At 39.7% G+C, this 20,596-nt stretch overlaps 2 protein-coding genes across 2 annotated transcripts in view; one reads left to right on the forward strand and one right to left on the reverse strand.

The window, feature by feature from the left end:
• spint1a (serine peptidase inhibitor, Kunitz type 1 a) lies at window positions 1-16,662 on the reverse strand. The gene is made up of 10 exons (XM_089003822.1): window positions 15,929-16,662; window positions 13,203-13,360; window positions 12,981-13,122; window positions 5,778-5,945; window positions 3,485-3,529; window positions 3,239-3,367; window positions 3,080-3,130; window positions 2,763-2,933; window positions 904-963; window positions 1-791 (listed from the first exon to the last, which is right to left on the reverse strand). The coding sequence occupies exons 1-10, from the start codon at window positions 16,317-16,319 to the stop codon at window positions 604-606; spliced, it is 1,503 nt and encodes a 500-aa protein (XP_088859948.1). The 5' UTR covers window positions 16,320-16,662; the 3' UTR covers window positions 1-603.
• Window positions 13,404-20,596, forward strand: part of ppp1r14d (protein phosphatase 1 regulatory inhibitor subunit 14D) — a 15,780-nt gene continuing 8,587 nt past the window's right edge. Inside the window, exons 1-2 of the mRNA XM_089003826.1 lie at window positions 13,404-13,758; window positions 18,731-18,794. The gene's annotated coding sequence lies outside the window, so the exon portion shown is untranslated. The remainder of the gene's footprint in view (window positions 13,759-18,730; window positions 18,795-20,596) is intronic.

The following is a 20,596-nucleotide window of genomic DNA, read 5'->3' on the forward strand; positions in this document are numbered from 1 at the left end:
TGGAGGTAATTCTTTTTATTTGGGTTAACCACCAGGATAACAACTTGGATCAAGTGATCGAGGCTACTTTATATCGACATGTATTAGCATGCATTAAGCTTGTTATGAAAACAAAACATTCCTTCTAAAATCTCTAATCAATATTAGGAATTATTCCTATGCTATTCAGATCATCCAAGGGAGTAAAAAGTCATAGATACAGCATTAGAAGTCAGACAGGAGTCACATCCATCAGTGAGTTAAAAGAGCATGACATAAAGCTCAAGTATTGCATTAGAAGAAAGACAACATTTACTTTGAAGTAACAGGCTATGATGACGCGGGGCTAAATAAAGTATGTAGAGGTCATTTACCAGATAAAATGACTCAATTTCCCTGTTTAGTCAACAAAACAGTGTGGGGAAAAAAACAACAGAATGAAAATCTAATATTTAAACATCACACTTAACATTTTCACAGACGCTTTCTCCTGTACAATATTGCCTTGACAAACTTTACACACACAAAACAGTTTGCACTTATGGAGTGTCAAGACCTTGTCATCTCTCATCAGATCAGAGTTCATTCGCTAAAAATGACACGACTCCGGCGTCCGCTCTGGGGTCAGATGGGCTTGGTGGTACTGTTGTAGACCAGATGTTCCCGATCTTCTATGGAGGTGAGTGGAGCGTTGTTGACAGGCACACGGTGGTGCTGTGGAGATTTCTTCTTTCCTTTCATGAAGCAATACAACAGGATGCCCAATAGGATAACGATGGCGATAGCCAGGACAGCAGCTATTGCGATAACACCTGTTGAACGATCAAGCGGTTCATTTGGTGGAGGAGAAAAAAATGAAAATGTAATAATTTGGTTAATGTTTCATTTCAATTTGAATTGTAGATGACAAGGATAGTTCCATACCTGTCTGACTTTCAGACACTCTCCGCTCAAACTCCTCTCTCCTTGCAAACACATCTTTTTCTGGGAGGGGGAACAGATCAACGTGATGCAAATATACCAGCCTTTCTATCGTTACCGATTTGTTAAGTAAAGTGACAATAATGTCCCCTTGCAAAAGCACTTCCTTTCCATACGAGGGAATGCTGAGCTCAAATTAATTTCATCTAACTCGAACCTATTTTCAATCATTCCTTCGCACAAGCATGGATGATGGTTCAATCATTACTGACTGGTTCATCAAAAACATGGATACTTTTGTTTTTGCAATGGAGGTTGACCCACAGACTGAACCATGAAGGATCGGCTTGATGAAAGTATCATATTCATATTAAGATAGCACCATATTTTCAGGTGTATAAGGTGCATCCGAGTATAAGGCGCACCCCCAATGGATGGTGTATTGTCAAACATTTTCCATATATAAGACGCACCGGTGTATAAGGCACACCGTTCAATGAATGAAAAAAGGTTTCCAAATATAATATATACATTTTTTCCTAAATATAAGGCACACCACATTGTAAGGCGCTACAGTAGAGGCCGGGGTTATGCACTACTTCTTTTACAAGGGGAAACTGAGTCAGTGGCTGCAGATAGTAGCTGCGAGATCTGTTGTGGCTTAATATTACTTCATATAAAAGTTACACCTGTGTATAAGGCGCAGGGGCATCTTTTGAAGAAAATCAATGCACCTTAAAATACGGTATTGTTATTGTTATGTGTGAGTAAACAAACATTACTTGAAATTACCAAAAAATGTCAACCTGAGTTCTACTTTTTTGTTGCAAACACAAAATAATACATGGCAAATTACCATATTTTTTTTGTGTATAAGGCGCACCCAAAAGCCTTCATTTTGTTCCAAAGATGACCCTGCGCCTTGTACGCAGGTGCGCCTTATACACCGGAAAATACAGTAATAAAGGAGAGGATTTACTGAGATGAAATTACAATAATAAATCATATTTTAGCATATTTTCCGGTGTATAAGGCGCACCCACAATGCTTTATGTATTTTCAAACATTTTCCATGTGTAAGGCGCATTGGAGTACTCTTTAATGAATGAAATTTGTTTCCAAATATGTCTAAATATATACATGTATTTTTAAATATAAGGCAGACCACATTATGAGGCGCTACAGTAGACGCTTGAGTTACACACTACTTCTACAGGGGGAAATGGACTCGGTGGCTGCTGACAGTAGTTGCGAGACCTATTGTGGCTCAGTATACTTCACATTGAAGGCGCAGGGTCCTCTTTTGAGGAAAATTAAGGCTTTTGAGTGCGCCTTATAATATTACATTTCATTTATACGTGCCTTTCAATACTCTCAAGGTCACTTTACAGTCACAGGATAGGTTTTTCAGTGGGTGAGCAGCCACACGCCCCAGCGTTCACTCAACCCGGAATAACTCAGATAGATAGAAAGCTAGCTAGCTAATAGCTCGTTAGCTAGCTAGATAGCCAGCTAGCTAGGTAATAGACAGCAAATAGATAGCTAGCTAGGTAGCCAGCTACATAGCTAATAGAGAGCCTTATACACCGGTAGATATGGTAATTAAGGAGAGTATCTACTGAGATGAAATTACAATAATGGATCATATTTTACATTTTAATCCAGACCAACTGCATTTTTAAATTGGAGCTAATAGTCGGTCAACATTCAAAAGCTCTGGTCTATTTTGTCCAACGAGGACAATTAAAACGCTGCAGTTACGCTGCTGTAATTGCATTTGTATGCTTTTCTTAACCCAGCTCCTCAGAACACAAAATGATTAAATCAGTTTTTTTTTCTTCTTGTGATCGCGCACCACCCACCTGTCACACCTCGGCAGACCTTGATGCAGCCTTCCTTGGAGTCAAAACGGTTTTCGTTTCCCTGGCATCCACCGTAGTTAAAGCGTTTGCAGTCTTGCTGGAGAGGGTTGTAGTACCACTTACTCAGAGTGTCCCTGCAGCTGCCCGTTTGTGGAGGCTCGGTGCAGCGCACTGACAAGATGACAGGAAATGACAGTGAGACGATGGCAAATTATTCAATACGTTATCGCGTTTTCAAGACAGGTGTCACAACAGACGACATAAAATAAAATTGAGATTCTACAACTGTAATCTTGTCTCTGTGATAAAAGAATAACCTTTTTGCTCATCCACTGGAATCTTCAGCAAAATCTGAAACGTGTTGTCCACTGAAATACAAAAAAATGAATCCAGGTAAGTCGAAATTTCACGTGAGCTCAACAAGTTATAAAAAAATAATAATTAAAAATAATAAATAAACCACAACGCCTTCTTACAGTCTTTGCATTTTTGCTCATCCGAGCCGTCGCTACATTGAGCGGTTGAGTCGCACTCCAAGCCTGGTTCCAAACAGCAGCCGTTTGCACAAGTGAACTGCTCTGGGGTGCATTCCACGCCACATTTTTCTGCCAGTCAACACGTAGAAAAGGCACCGTCAACATATAAGACCTGTTATAGTCTGGAATTTTGAATGCGAAGCAGAATAAAAAACAACTCTGTCGCCGGATACCATTGTGACATACCTCGTTGATCTGGAACCGGCAAGCCTCTACCACTACCCCTTTTTTCTGAAAAAAAAAAAAAAAAAAAAAAAAAAAAAAAAAAAAAAAAAAAACATGCGTCTGTGTAAGCTCTCAGTCGTACAGGAGTGGTCCATTGATGAAAAGGTTTCTTCAGCCGTCATCTGTACTTCTTTGAAGGTGTCGGACGCTTCGTCAGCAAACTAAAGTCTTACTGGTAGTTTCGGCCCTATATATATATATATATATATATATATATATATATATATATATATATATATATATATATATACACAGTAAAGTCTCGTTATATCAATATCGGTCATATCGATAGTACTGTTTATTACGATACCATTTCTATGAACGCAAGGAGAAAATTTACATGGCGCAGGATCGGATATATCGATAGTCCGGTTATATCGATATAACGAGACTTTACTATATATATATACATATAGTCCTCTGCTCCCCCCAACCTGAGAGCAGGGACCAATAATAGCAGAGTCCGGCACCGCCGTCTGGACAGTAGGGATATATATAGGGGCGAAACTACTAGTAAGACTAGTTTGCTGACGAAACTTCTTGGATAAGAAGCGAAACGTCCGACAAGTACAGCTGACGGCTGAAGACACCTTTTCATCGAAAAAACAAAACATGATATAGCATTCAAAATTATGGATTATTATTTTAAAGACAAATACTGCACGCTGTTTTTTGTTTTTATATCTTACAGCCTGCAATGGCCGAAATGACTTCCTGTACTTTTTAACTTCCATTTACGAATTTATTCGAGTTTTGTTTTTTTCTTGATTGGGTGCCGATAAAGCACTGGCCATGGCCTCTGGCAATGTTTTTTCCATTCCACAAGGTGGCAGAATTTCCCTTTTTTTCCCCTTGTTAGCACTTCGTTCCAGCTTCAGCTGTTAAAGCGCTATACACACCAATATGTATGTATTGCATTGTATTTTGGAGGGCCGCCCTCATTTCGAGCTCATATAGCTCCAGACCCATATAATTTAGAAATTAACTTGTTTTTTTCTGATGAAAGAAGAGTCTATAAGGCAGGGGTGTCAACATGGGCCACACTAGTTACGGTTTCCTCTCGAGGACCGTTATGAATTTGGAGAAACAATTAGTGTGTCATCCCTTCCACATATTACATACAGAACGCACAACAAATTAATGAATAACCAGTTTTCAAATCTGAAGTCAAGAATAATGACTAAATTACATGCCGAAACATGTCAGGTAATTGAACACCTAAAACACCACTGTCTGCAAGAAAATAATCTGTTGTAAATTAAATAAGGAGACAGTATGAACTTAGCACAAAGAATAATGACTGTTATTGTAGTTTACATAAAACAATTTGAAATTTTGGTTCGGACTTTAGCAAGCATCATAGAATTTCACAAGTTTGATTTGCTTTCGCTGGCCGAATAAAATGATGTGGCTGGCCGGATTTGGCCCCGGGGCCTTGACTTTGACACCCATGGTCCAAGGGGTCTTGCGCTGCGTTGAATTTTTATGTAGTCCTAAAAGTCCTAAGCTTTTAGCAGATGTGCACATTCTACCATGATGTCTCTGACCCACTGGTGAAAAGGAGGCTTCGAACCTTTTCTCTTTCATCTAGAACTGCTTCATGTAACAAAGAGAGTGCAGAAAGTGCATTGTCCATTGTGTTGTGTCACATTATTATTATTTTTTTTTTGTAATGCTGTTTTTGACTTCAAGATGGCGCCGCGTGAGTGGCGGCCTTTACAGCAGGTCCTGTATTTTGTTTTTGCTGCTGTGAAATGTAACTTTCTCCATTGTGGGGCGAATAAAGGATCGTCTAATCGAATCTAAAAAAACTCAATATTCTGTGGGTCCTGGAATTCGAGTGACAGTGACAAAAACCCTGGCACTGGAGTGGACACATTTTTGTACATGTCCGGCAGTGAATGACTTAGTGTCATTTTGCATGTTTTTTAAGAGGACAATCTTGTTAACGTGCATTCAAATGGCGGATACGAAAATATTAGTAAAAGTCATCAATTCTGCTTTTTGAGTGTAGAAACGTCATGAGCAGCAATTGTGGTGGAACCAACAATTGTCGTCTCCGCCATGTGTGTATATTTTTGGAATCCATGCAAACATATGCAAAGAGCATCATTTGCAATTTAAAAAGCAACGTGCATCCAAGCCTGTTATGCAGATCAAGACATCATTCCTCCACCCTCCAAAAAAAGTCCCTGAGAAATGTCAAATAATCGCTAGAGTGACAATATGTTGCAGGAAGAGAAGTGAAACATACCGGTGCCATAACACGCATTTGTGCACTCGTCCTTAGAAAGATAGTTATTCAAGTTTTCCCTGCAGCCGCCAAAAACAAACCCCTCGCACTTCTGCGAAGCGGCGTTGTAGTGCCACCGGGGGAAGGCACCGCGACATGGTCCAATCTTCTTTGGAGCCATACAGTGATCTGCAGGAAGTGAAAGGGCATTATTTGGTGATTAGTTTTTCTTATTTTCACAGAAACAGTGATACCCCGGGTTACGAACGCTTTAGCTCACGAACTTTTCGCCTTACAAACATTAAATTTGCGAGAATATAATCTTGGCATACTAGCTAGTTTTCGGTGGACGAACCAAACCGCACAGCGCCATGGTAGCTGGCGGACTAGTTTTCGGAGGATGAACACCAAACCACAGGGTCGAACAACGCCATATTGGCTGGCGGACTAGTTTTCTACACCTACTTTCTTTTAGTGCAGATGTGGTTTGTTATCGAGGGGAGTATTGTTGCTATTTTGGGACTGAAAAAGACCCCACCACAGCCTAGTGTTAAGCCAAAGAGGACACAAAAGAAAATTACAGTAGAGCAGAAGAAGATCATCAAAAAACACAAACAAGGTGTCGTTTGTGAGACTTAGCGTCGCAGTACGCTAAGTCGACCTTTGCTTCGTGTGGCTATGGGTGTTTCTCTGTTGTCTAAGCAATGGTCTCAGGCAATAGAAGAGGTTGAAAACTTTATGTTGATTTGGATTAACAAAAATGAGCGAGCACCGGACATTGTGAGTGAGGGTATTATCGCCGAGAAAGAACAGCAACTTCTCGTATATCATCAAGAGGCAACTACATCAACGACCATCACAAAGGTAAATAAAATAATATATTAAGTACAGTTTGTTTCTTTAATTACAATACAATAGCACATTTATTATATATAAAATAAGTAATAAATATAAACAATAAAATAATAAATATTTTGTGTAGTTTTAAGGCTTATTAGTGAAAAATTACGTTTTATGGTGACCTGGGAACGGATTATTCTCATTTTTAATGGTTACTTATGGGAAATAAATGTTTGACAGACGAACTTTTCACATTAGTGGGGTGGGGGGGACTATTTTCAATATTCAACTGTTTACAATTATTCATATCTTCACGTAAGAAGTCCAAGATGGCGCCTGAGGAGGCAGCTGTCAGCAAGTGCTCTCAGGAGCTTTGATTTTTTTGTTGTTGTTTTTGTGTTTTCTTTTGTCACTTGGCTTTCAACATTTAGCTTGTAGCAGACCTGCACATTTCACCATAATGTCCCTGATCCACTGGTGGAAAGGATGCTTTGATCTTCTCCTCTTTCATCTAGAACTGCTTCATACAACAGAGATGGTGCAGAAAGTGCGTACAACTGAAGGACTGTGTCTTTGTGTCATATTATTTTGTTATTTTGTTTTTTTGACTTCAAGATGGTGCCGTGAGAGTGGGTGCCTTTACAGCAGTATGTTGTTTTTCTCATTATTCCTTTCCTTTGCTCTTACTTTCATCAGTTTGCTGCTGTGAAATGTATATTTCTCCACTGTGAGACGAATGAAGACTAATTCAATCCAATCCAAACGAAACTGCATGAAAATATATTTCCCTGTTCTACTGCAACAACCAGTACGCTTACTCTAACTTACTCATGTCCCATTCTGTCATGTAATAGTTCTACTCAAACACATCATAGAGTACCTGGGGGAAAAAAAAAAACTATCCATGTTTTTATGTTCCTGTTGTGTTTATTATTTTGCTTTATGTTGACTATCATGTGAAGAGCTTTATCACAGCTGCAGCTGTCGTCAAAGCGCTATTTAATTAGAATGTATTGTATTGTAATGTGGACCAGACACCTCTCACATAGTTACTGTCTCCATAAACTGATCTTGTGTTCAACAATTTGTCTGCTTTTAGAAATACAGACGACACAAGACAGCATTGTGTATCGAGACATGTGAAAAGAGGATGCTTGTTTAAAACGCGTGGGACACATAAGGAGATGTAGATTGTCAGTCTGTGGGTGGCTGATGAGAAACACACTGGGCTCATTTTACATGACCTTACAAAGAGCTGCTTTGGCGAGACGCCAGGTGTGAACTGTAAACTATAGCACCCATTTTCTTTTGTTTTAACCATCTCGTACTCTCGAAGAACTTCGAAATCCCATAACAACCTTATCAAAACACGTGCCCCCATTATTTCAGAATAAAGGTAAGCAATGTTATAAAAAATCTTCTGCGTTGCTTCAGACTTGGCGCTCAAACAGTAAATTTCCCTATGTACACCACAATCAAAATTTAGGCTATGGGTGTCCAGTTCATGGCCTGGGGGGCAGATCTGGTCCCCCGTGTCATTTTATATGGCCCATGGGAGCAAATCATGTGCGCCAAACTATCCTGACTCTTGTTGAAATCTGTATTGTACTGTCAAATTGTCAATGGGTAATAAATAATGGTGAGATTTTGCACACACCCTCCGAGAGAAGCCGTAAATCCGAAGCAGCCCGTGATACATAATTAGTTTGACATCCCCGGTTTTGATGGAGTGTGGACGGTTGACTATTAACATATTTATAATGAGGAAACGGACGGTGTCTTCACATTCATAATTAGATACCGGGCAACAAACATTTTTTTCTATGACTACCGATGTAAAAATCGTAGTTACAGTAAAGGACAATTACCCTATTTTCCGGTGCAACACCAATGAATTGTGTATTTTCAAAGATTTTCTACACATGAGGTGCACCTTCAATGAATGACAACAGTTTTCCAAATATAATAGACAAATATATAAAATATATCCAAATATAAGGAACACCACATTATAAAGGGCTACAGTAGAGACTGTTGTCACGCAAGACTTCTACAGGGGGATATGGAGTTGGTATCTGCTGACAGTAGTTGTGAGGCCTGTTGTGGCTCAATATTACTTCACATATAAGGCGCACCTGCATATAAGGCGCATGGTCATCTTTTGAAGAAAATCAAGGCTTTTGGGCACCTTATACACCGGAAAATACAGTATTGTTATTGTTATGTGTGAGTAAACAAATATTACTTAAAATTACCCAAAAATGGCAACCTTAGTTCTACCTTTTGTTGCATCACAGGCCAGAATACAAATATGAAGTAACACACAGCAAATTATCATATTCTTCGGTGTATAAGGCGCACCCAAAAGCCTTAATTTTCTTCAAAAGATGACACTGCGCCTTATACGCAGGTGCGCCTTATATGTGAAGTAATATTGAGCCACAACAGGTGTCGCAACTACTGTCGGCAGCCACGACTCCATTTCCCACCGTAGAAGAAGTAGTGCGCAGAGCATGCTGGGATATATAAAGTCTCTACTGTAGCGCCTTATAATATGGTGTGCCTTATATTTGGAAGCCTTTTTTAAATGTATAATTGTATTTGGAAAATGTTTTTCATTCATTGAAGGTGCGCCATATGGTCCGGTGCGCCTTATACATATGGAATAAAGTTTGAAAATACACCATTAATTGGGAGTGCGCCTTATACACTGGAAAATACAGTAGTATTTGAATATGTTTATTCCGAATTTACATGGATATCTTCCTTCTTAATACATTTTCACTTTAATAAAAACACATTTTAAACAAGCTGGATAATTTAACTGACTTTACATGACTCTACAATGTGCGCTTATTGTAAACCACTTGGATGAAATACATAAATTCATCACTAATAAACAAACCGACGTTAAAGCCCTTTCATGAATTTCAAATGTTTAGAGGGCGATAAGAGTGTTCCTGTTTACGAAACCCAAGCCGAAACCAGACCGACAGGTTTTTGTTGAGTCGGGGGTGGAGGGAGTGGGAGTACACCAAATAAGCTCCTCGCTTCCGTTTTGCGGCAATCTCAGAACATAAGCATGAAGATTCACGTCAACGCGGTCACATGGTGAATTCTGAGGAAATCATCCTGATCGTGGATTCAATATGAAGAGGAGATTAAAGGGCTCAGATCGCATGTTCACCGGAAAATCTCTTATCTTTGCGCCATTCTATCGTTCATCCTACAGGAATGAAGTTAACAAGTCTTGACAGGATTCATCCCATTAAACGACAAAGCGTCCACAATAGTCGAACAACGAGGACGTCAGTCCTTCAGAAAGAAGAATTGGGGTTGTCTTGTAAAATGGGTCACGCTGAGTAAAGCAAACAAATGTGAAAATGAATGTGGGGAAGTAAAAAAATAAAGGTATGTGAAAAGCCCCGAGGAAACTACGTGAGCATGAGGGCATTGTCTCAACATGAAACAAACAGGCGACTCCACCACGTCACCTTACTTGCTTTCTTTTTCTCAAAATAGCAATTTTGTCACCATAGTCGAACAATTTTAACACTACTGAATGGTTGTAAAAGAATTTCTCCAATTTTTGCACTCTACCCTACGAAATGCAGTCACTCAGTCCTCTTGAAAACGTTGCATAATAATTAAACCCTGAGGTCTGAACATTTGAACCCACACCAGTGCAATGGCAAATCTCTTCACGCGCTGCTCTGCGAACACTAAATTCCGTAATACTGCTACTGTTTTTATTATTACTTTATATTGTCCACAAGTTATTTGATGAATAAATCATTTTGATCACATATTTTCCTAATCATATTGAACATTTAAAGGACAACCGACGTCACTTTTTTGTTTTTTAACTGAAACCAGAAAAACGTTTTATAGCATCTAAAATACCCAAAACACGCAGTATTATATTTTTAGTCAAATGCAAAACACCAATAAAAATGACTTAAAGTGTCCAAAATCTGCAAAAAATTGAGCTGCGAATTGGGCATTTTCAGAAAGTCCCGCCCCCAGTTCGTGACGTCACGCCAAGACGCCTTGCATTGCTGGAGAATCAAAACAATGGCTTCAGATTCGGAGAATATGCTTTCTTGTTACACATCCAGTTATGAATATGATTCAAATAGTTCTTAAGAGGAAAGTATACATGTTTGCAATCGATAAAAGAATTTATTTGTGCCATTTTAAGGCAACATTGGGGGGAAATCTCTCACCAAAAAAAGAGGCACAAAATTGTGACCTCCTGTGGCCACCTCCGTTCCCACAGGCTGATAAATTCCTTATATGCCGCTTGGATGCCCTCTTCTGGTGGCTTTTGGGTGCAACACGGTTCTCAGACCAAACATGTACAGCAAAATACATTGACGTGATGGAAGGACCGCTACAATGCGTCTTTTTTCGGTCAGGGGCGTTCCTTTCGTGACGTCACGTACGGACTCGTCACCAACTCAAAAACAAGACTTCCTGAATATTCAGCGCGAGTCTTAAAACGTAAAATACAGCTATATGCGGTGGAATCTTATTAAAATACGCTCATTAGAAGTCATTTGAAGCCATTTTACAAATTATGGACACAACTTGTCCAGAGACGTCGGTTGTCCTTTAAATGGCTATCCACCCTGTCAGAATGGGGTAAGACCCCCTATGGCACTCCCTGGCGATGTTCACGATTAGCATTTTGTCTTTCTAAGGCGGGCTAGTTGGTGAGTCAATATCTGCACTGACGGGTATATTTCACAATTGTCGTCATATCATGTGGAGATGACTCCAAAATATAGTACATAGTACATTCGCTAAACAGCACAGAGTCAGCTTGCTCACTAAATCATGTTGCTAACAGCAGGTCATGAGAATCAGAAAGCCTTTAACAGTGCCCAAATGGGGAAATTTGCAATCTACAGCAACAAAATTGAAAGGCGTAGGTGGGTGAAAAGATAAAAAACAGTATTTGAAGCCTAACAGAAATGCTAATACAGTAAAGTCTCGTTATATCGATATCGGATATATCGATAGTCCCGGTTATATCGATACTATTTCGATGCACGCACGGAGAAAATTACATGCAAACAGGGTCGGATATATCGATAGTCCCGGTTATATCGATATTTTTTCGGACTCCCTTGAATATCGATATAACGAGACTTTACTGTATGTGGAGATTTTTTTGGGGAAATCACTCTGTCATTGGCCACCACGATGACAAGCTCAAATATTTTACTGCTTGCTTATATTGTCTGCTTGTAGTTAACTGTAGTTCGGGATTTTATTCGGGATTTTATTCGGGATTTTATTCGGGAATTGAACATATGACGTGGAGGGACATTCCCGAATTTGTTTTGGCTTCTCTTGGGGGGGGGGGGGGGGTGCGCTGGTCAGAACTCTGGCAATGTTCTTCCCTTCCACGAGGGGGCAGCATTTGCCTTTTTTTCCATGTTAGCACTTTGTTATAGCTTTAGCTTTACCTGGGGACTCTGCAAGCACACACCGAAACATGTAAGGTAATTGAACACCTAAAAAAGCCACTGTCTGTAAGAAAAGAATCTGTTGTAAATTAGCTTTAGCTCTTGGTAAAGCGCTATACAAATCAATATGTATTGGATTTTGTACACCCTCCCTCCGCCCTCATTTCAAGCATATAACTTAGGAATTAACTCTTTTTTTTCTGATGAAAGAAGAGAATCTAATATTTCTTATTCTGCATTGAATGCAGTCCTAAAACTCAAAACTCTGTGGGTCCTGCAATTTGAGTGAAAATGACAAAAACCCTGGCACCGGCAGGGACATATTTTTGCACACGTATGGCAGTGAATGAGTTAATTTTTAAAATGTGAGATCTTGACAAACATGCATTTCTAAGACTAGTCATTTATCAATTTGTTGTGAGCTCTATATGTAATATGAGGAGTGGATGAAACCTTCTAATGGCTTCTACAAATTCATAATGGCCCCAGAGTGGAAACTGGAACTACAATGTGGTCCGGGGCAAAAAATGACTTTGACACCCCTGATCTAAATCGAAAAGGACCCTTTTTTTAACTGCCATTAGATCATCTGCAAAAAGCTGTGTTGTCAAATTGTTTTTTTTTGTTTCCTTTCCTCTTCCTTTCATAACTTTGCTGCTGTGTTACTTCGGGGTTGAGTGAACGCTGGCGCGAATGGCTGCCGCTGCTCACCCGCACAAAAAAAATCATTTGAATGTAAAGTGTACTTGTGAGTGTTGGCGCTTAGAAATTAAATGCATTATTATTATTATTATTAGAGTGTAACATCGACTTGAAACAGCTCAGAAATGTTTAGTATGAAAAGGTGAAGTCCCAAAGGCGACATTGACTTGTATGAAAAATACATTGTGAATAAAGCTGAGCGACTTACGTTCCGACTGTTCAGGTGTAAGAACCAGAACGGTGACTTTGGTCGAGTCCGACTGACCAATAGTGTCCGTGACCGTCAATTGGAATTTGTACATTCCTGACGTCAGATTGGACACAATAATTTGGTCATCAAAACTGGTTTTCTACGTGAAAAGAAAAACTTGGGTTACCATTTGTCTGAATCACTTTTTGAGAACGGAACAGCCTGTTTACACAGACTCACCTCGATCACGGCATAAGGATACTCGGTAAGCATTTGCCACAAATAAGACACGATCCCTTCGTCGTCTTTGCTCTCCAAGCCGTTCAGCGTCACGCTGTCTTGAGGTTGGACCACGCGGTCTTGGCCTCCATTGGCCACCGGTGGACGGTCGGTTTCCTCTGGAGCGAGACACCATGGTACCAGTTTTATTCCACAATCAATAAACGTTCACGGATTGTAATAAGACCCCTTTTCAAGATCATACGGCAACACATTCACATGGGAAATCAATCTGTGGTAGATGAGAAACAAAAAGTATGTCGGCGGACGTAAGGGCTTGGCGTGTGTCAACATGCTGAAACTGAGGTTTCCAACCAAGTTATCTGGCTTTATGTGTCGTGAGTGTCAACAGACTGGGACGGAAATAAACTCTGGGACAAGGGAAAAAAATATGCGCAACATAATGTTGGGAAAGGGAGGTGTATATTTAACGACGTTCAAATGAATTGCCCATTTTTTTCTTTTGCCAAAAGATGAGAAACACTTGAAAACAGATGTCATTTCAAGTCATTTACAGGTAAGGCGTGTATCTCGATTTTTATTTATATACAGTTAAACCTCGTTTTTCGAACTACGGAAGAGGATAAGGGCAACTGATGAAAAAAAAGAGGTTAGCAAGATTCTCACTTTAATCTCAGAATTCACACTTTTTAAAGTGAGAATTCTGAGATTAAAGTCGACATTCTGAGAATAAATCAGAATTCTTGCGTTAAACTGAGAATTCTAAAAACAAATTGAGAATTCTAACTAATGTGAGAATTTTAATAATAAAGCAGAATTCTGAGATTAAAGTCAGAATTCTGAGAATAAAGTCAGAATTCCCACTTTAAAGTGAGAATTATTAAAATAAATTGAGAATTCTAATTTTAAAGTTAGAATTCTTTGATTAAAATCAAAATTCTGAGAATAAAGTCAGAATTATCATTTTAAAGTCAGAATTCTGAGATTAAAGTAGGCGGAAAAGTAGACAGTAGACGGAAAAGGATTAGGGCCAACGAGAAAAGAAAATAGTTGGCAAGATTCTCACTTGAATCTCAGAATTCTAGCTTTATTCTCAGAATTCTGACTTTATTCTCAGAATTCTGACTTTAATCTCAGAATTTTAAAATCAGAATTCTGAGAATAAAGTCAGAATTCTGACTTTAAAGTGACAATCTTGACAGCCTTATTTTTCTTTTTTTAAGTGGCCACAATCCTCTGCCGTATCGAACGTCTCAGTTCTCGACCAAAAATGTTTTGTTTTTTTTATGCCTCTGATTACAACCGAAAATTGGTTCTCGATCAAACTGAGCGCACCTGAACGCACCGCTCGACTCCCGTCCGCTTCCTTATACATCACTTCCTTGTGTCGCATCTCATTGTGACAAACGGATTACGCACGTGTAGCGTTCTATTGTGAGCAGGCGTGTTTGTATTGTTCAATTATGATAAAATAAAAGCAGACATTGGTTATATTGATTATAATGGGAAGTGTTTCAGTTTTCGACCAAAAACGAACAGGTTTCTGGAACGGATTATGGTCAAAAGCCGAGCTTTGACTGTATCTTGAAAAATAACACTCGCGACTTCATTATATCTCACCTAGTAATCAAATGGATTCAAAGTAGTCCATTTTACATTTTCAGGCCATCATTTTTATCCCATGATATTTAACAGCATCGAATATCTCAAACTATTATTATGATTATTATTTTATTTATTTTTTTACAGTGATTTTAGGAATCCAAGTAGAAAATTCAGGGACACACTGTAATCGACTTGTGAAATAAATCATATTTTCACTCATTTTCATGATGCTGCTAACAAATATGGTCCAGTGTGGACCAGAGGTTTGCCAGTATCAATAATATTCAATCATAATGATAATTTTAAAAAAAAGGTTAAAAAAAAAAATAACTTAAAATTCAATGCTCACGAATGTGTGAGCGTATGAAAAATGTTCTTGTATTGTCCCAAACTATCACGGTGGTGTATCAGCATTTAGGGGCAGTCTGGAGCCCTGCTGGTACCTCCAAAATGAAAATACAGTTGTTTAATAAGCCTATGTTTTGATGAAAATGTTATATAAATAAATGCTTGATTAGGATGAATCTCACACATTTACTGCACTGCACTTTATTTGAACAAGCATAATAAACCCGAAATCAGTGTCCTAAAGCATTTTGAAGCTACATTATCCGCAACTTCCCTTGACTTTGTTTCTGATACCTTTATTGCAAAACTGTATAGGCAGTAGATGTTTAAAATCGTTGTACTCACCACTCAGTGGTTCACGAGAAAAGCTTAATGTCACCTTGCTTTAATAGCAGCTACAAGGCTGTTTAAATGGTCACATGCATGCAGAACAGGGTGTTTAATTTTCAATTTACATGTCAGGTATTTGAACACCTACACTGTCTGTAAGTAAAGAATCTGCTTAAAATTAGATGTTTAAAATGTTGGTTCTCAACTGTCGTCACCCTGGGAATTGAGTTTTTTTAATAAGAATAATAATAAGGAACATGCTCTGTTCAACAGCATACCTTCTGAAAACAGGGGGGAAAAATACATATCCTGTCAAGCTTACATGTGCAAAGTGCTGTTGAGAATCACTGATTTAGAGCATTAAATATATTAAAATTGTGTTGAAGGGGAATCATCAGATTCAAAATCCTATTGATGACCAGTGTGTGTGTTGATGGTCTTACTTGGTGGGACATCCACCTCGAGGTAGCTCTCATAGACAGAGTCCAAGATGTAGTTGTAGTAACCTTTCTTCCGGACAAAGCGACAGGCATATTTCTTCTTGTAGAGGCAGTTAAAGAGGAAGCAGGATTTGATGGAATTCTCCTCAGCACCTCCTTGCATGAAAGCCACATTGCATTTTTCCTCTTTGCAACAGGCCGCCACACAGTCTCTGGAGTGGTCCAGTTTAGGGGACGAGATGAATATGGCCCCGTCCTTCACGGACTCGTCGACGTCCAGCACAAAATCTTCACGGCCTTTCTTAAATTTAGCCAAACATTCCTCACCTGTCTCCTGATTGAAGGCGCACGGTAAAAATACCAGTAGCAACAACAGCGGCCACCGACCCCCCATAATTATTTCAACAACGACAATAAAAAAAAAGTCCTATAATTCAAATTCGGATTCCTAGCGCCACCTGTAACGAAACCGAGGCCAATAATTAACTACAAATGTCTTTCTGGGCACTTTAGGCCGCGAAGGGTGAACACAAACGTGTTCGTGTTACCTTCTCACACGCGCACATACAAACAATACTTAACAGAAGAACATCCGCGAAAAGTTGAGTCGTGCCGAGGCTCTCGCCGTCGGTGGAACTTTTGGGACTGGCAGACTCCAATTATCGATCCACGACGAAAATTGTGGCGTGTGACGACACTCCGAGTGACTCAATATGCACTCACCTGGTTGAGAGAGACAGGAAGTGAAATTCCACTCGTGAACATACCACGCCCTTCAGTGCCTCTCTCTCTCTCTCTCTCTCTCTCTCTCTCTCTCTCTCTCTCTCTCTCTCTCTCTCTCTCTCTCTCTCTCTCTCTCTCTCTCTCTCTCTCTCTCTCTCTCTCTCTCTCTCTCTCTCTCTCTCTCTCTCTCTCTCACTTTTTCTCTCTCTCTCTCTCTTTCTCCCCCGCTCTCCATCTCTCTCTCTCTCGCTCACTTGTTCTCCCTCTCTCTCGCTCACTTGTTCTCCCTCTCTCTCTGCCCGCTCTCCCTTTCTCTCTCTCCCCCTTATATCTTTCCTTCTCTCCACCTCTCTCTCTCTCTCCCTCCCTCACACACTCTGTCTCTTTCCCCCCCTCACCCTCTCTCTCTGTCCCCAGCAACAACAAAACCATAATTAAAATACTGAAACCAGGGTGCACTTCTAAATTTTTGTTGTCTAAGTGTAACTGTAGTGGTAATAAAATTAGTGATTTATATGTATTTTTTATTTAATTAACTTGAGATGTTTGGGCTTTGGAGAACTTTTACACATTGTTGTGTAATACCTACTGTAAACACAGGTGTATTTTTTCACCCGATTTAATATCTATTTTGTTTCAAAACTGTGTGTGTGTGTGTGTGTGTGTGTGTGTGTAGGACAAAAAGTACGAAATTTGTTACCATTACCATTCAGCATGATGTACAAAGCCATTTCCTCATAGTTGAGAACTGGCGTTCTATAAAAAACCACCACTGTTTCCGTTGCTTGAACACTGTAACCTGTGTTACAAATAATTCTCTCTGTTACTTTCTGCATTCAATGACGTCACTTTTCAATAAACTTGACGATATTGAATTTAAAGGGAAAGAAAAGTCGAAAATTTACTCTATTATAATATCGACGTTGATGTCCCACTAATCAAAGCACTCAGTCATTTATTGACATTTTTTTATTGTTTGCACATTGGCTATTTATTTCAATCAGATCTAAATATTGCACGTTAGAGAAAAAATACATTTGATTTCCTACTCCCTTTAGATTTTTATTTGTCTTTGTTTATTAAAATCATATTTTATATACTGTGCCGTAGTTGTAACAGTACTGGGTACATTTCCACTTTATTTCGAAAGAGGGCACTATTGCCTTACTTGCTTCACATTCTAAAAAGAGGCTCAGACAAAAAAATAATCACGTTTTTTTATTAAAATGTCCAATATACGTGGCAGGTTATTTCACACGCCACGATTGTTTTTTGAGGCGACTTAGCAGACACGGACTGAGTCATGATTGACATCATGCAAAACTGAGAGGGAGAAACCGGAAGTTGTGGGGTGACGGAATCAATGATCAATGTGCTCCTTGACGACGGCAGGCGTGCCTCCAGGGATGTCCTCGAGAACCCTTATCCAGACGTCTTTTCGAGTCTCTTTCCTCCAACACACCCAATTTACATATTAACCCATCTGCTTGAGCTTTGTAGATGTCCCGGTGACTTAAATCAAGTGTATTTAAAGAAGGAAATATTTAAAACAGGCAAGTTTCGGCACCCGTGACCGAGACATTTCATGAATGTTTATCATTAAGGTTGAATGTAGAATCTCTGTTGGAAAGACGATGTAATTCAAACACATTCACTGTGTCAGCCTTCATCTCCAATGGACACGGCTGAGGGGAGCTTCTGTGGTCTCTGTGGTCCTTAACAGCGCAGAACTAAGTAGCACAATAACAGATGGATGAATTTGTGTGGCTGGGAACGTGAGTGGCTGAAGGCTTCTTAATAATCCAGAGCACACCAACTGGTTGCCAGTCAACTGCAGAATATCCATAAAAATGGTAACAAAAAGAGTACAGGTAACATCCGAGTTACGACCGGTGCGAGTTATGGCCACCCATACTTACAACCATGACCATCAGACCCATTTTTTTATACTATGCCTGGCACTGCAACGCGCAACCTGCTGGCAACGCGTACTACAATTTTGGCCAGCCAGCATGTCACACACTCGTACAGCAATCTCGGGCAACAGCTCCTGTAGTACTGTACACTGCTTTTTTCCTTCAGTGTCCGCCTGAGTCCGAGCGTGTGTGTTGGGCGACCTCTTCTGGCCATTAGCAGCGAGAGCAGGGTAAGTATAACATTAACAACAGTAAACAGTTCTGTAGACATTACAGGTAGAGTTATACAGTAATAAAAATCGAAAATATGAAATATAAAATAATAAATATCACACTAAAAGGTAAGTATAAGACCCATAAATGAACTGTAAAGTAAACAGTTTTATATTCATTACAGGTACAGTTATACAGTAATAAAAATCGATAATACAAAATATAAAATGATAAAAATGACACTAAAAGTTATAAAATGTATAAATGAACTGTAAAAAAGTTTGGTATATAATAGTATGCAATAGAAAACGTTGCTTAAAAACAACAGATTGACATTGCATACTATCCTGTCGTGTAAACGTCACGTTGGCCATTTTGAATGGATTTCGACTTACGACCGTCTTGTCGGAACGGAACATATATATATATGTATATGTATATATATATATATATATATATATATATATATATATATATATATATATATATATATATATATATATATATATATATATATATATATATATATATATATATATATATATATACACACACACGCAGTAAAGTCTCGTTATATCGATATCGGACATCGATACACGATACTATTTCACACGCACGGAGAAAATTACATGCAAACACGGATATATCGATAGTCCCGGTTATATCGATATTTTTTCGGACTCCCTTGAATATCGATATAACGAGACTTTACTGTATATACACATACATACACACGCGCGCGCGCACACACACATCGATATACAGTCAGACCTCGGCTTACGAACACCTTACGAACTTTTCGGTTCCCGAACGTCAAATTTATGAAAATTAAACCTTGTAATACGCACTACTTTTCGCGATACACACCCACCACGGCTGGCAGAGTGATCTTCGAATCTGGCGGAGTAATCTTCGGATCTTCGGCGGAAGCACACCACCGAACAGCGCTCCAGCCGGCGCACCTTTCCACACCCCCTCTCTTTGAATTCACATGTCGATCGCCTCCGAGGAGCTTTTTGCATAGAATTTTACGATTGGGAAATGAATGAAAGATGATCCCCTAATAATCACAGTCGAGGAGAAGAAGATCATTGAGAAACATGAACGAGGTGTGCGTTTGTGGCATCACATGTGCACACCGCGGCTGTCATGTGAATCTCAGCCTGACACATCTCTCACGCTGTGTGTCACTTCCCTGAGAGTAACTTTCTACGACCATTCTACAAATAAAGAGCCCGGTACCATTCACCATTGCTACCATCCTTCGCCTAAAAGCTTTAGACAAAGGCGTTATTTAGTCGATGCTTTCACGTGATAATGAAATCGAAATTGTCACGTGCGAGTTGACAGCTGGGGCGGGGCCGCCGCTCGCGACCTCCGCCAGCCGAAGAAGACACTTCAATTTCATTTCATTTCAACGAGTCTGTCACCTCACCAGTGACATGATTACGACGCATCGCCCCTCGCTGTGTCTTGTGCTGGCAAGTCCAACAGTTTGCTTTGCTGGAGGTGATTGTTAGCCGCGATCACGTAAGTTTGGTGTTTTCCGGGATCACGAATGTGCGTCGTGTGCGTTTTGATCCCCTCATCACCGATACCGGGACATTTCAACAAGTCGCTGTCACCTCACTAGTGACATGATTACGACACCTCGCGCTTCGCTGTGTCTTGTGCTGGCAAGTTCAAGAGTTTGCTTTGCCGAGGTGATTTTTAGCAGCGATGGCGTAAGTTTGGTGCTTGACGGGATCGCGAATGTGCTGGACGGATTGCCCCGCCCGCCTTGTTTTGTCGCGTTTTATTCCGCGTCCGTGGAATCATC

Source organism: Hippocampus bargibanti, linkage group LG09 (genome assembly GCF_051943395.1).
Source record: "Hippocampus bargibanti isolate YZ-2025 linkage group LG09, ASM5194339v1, whole genome shotgun sequence".
Lineage (NCBI taxonomy): Eukaryota > Metazoa > Chordata > Actinopteri > Syngnathiformes > Syngnathidae > Hippocampus > Hippocampus bargibanti.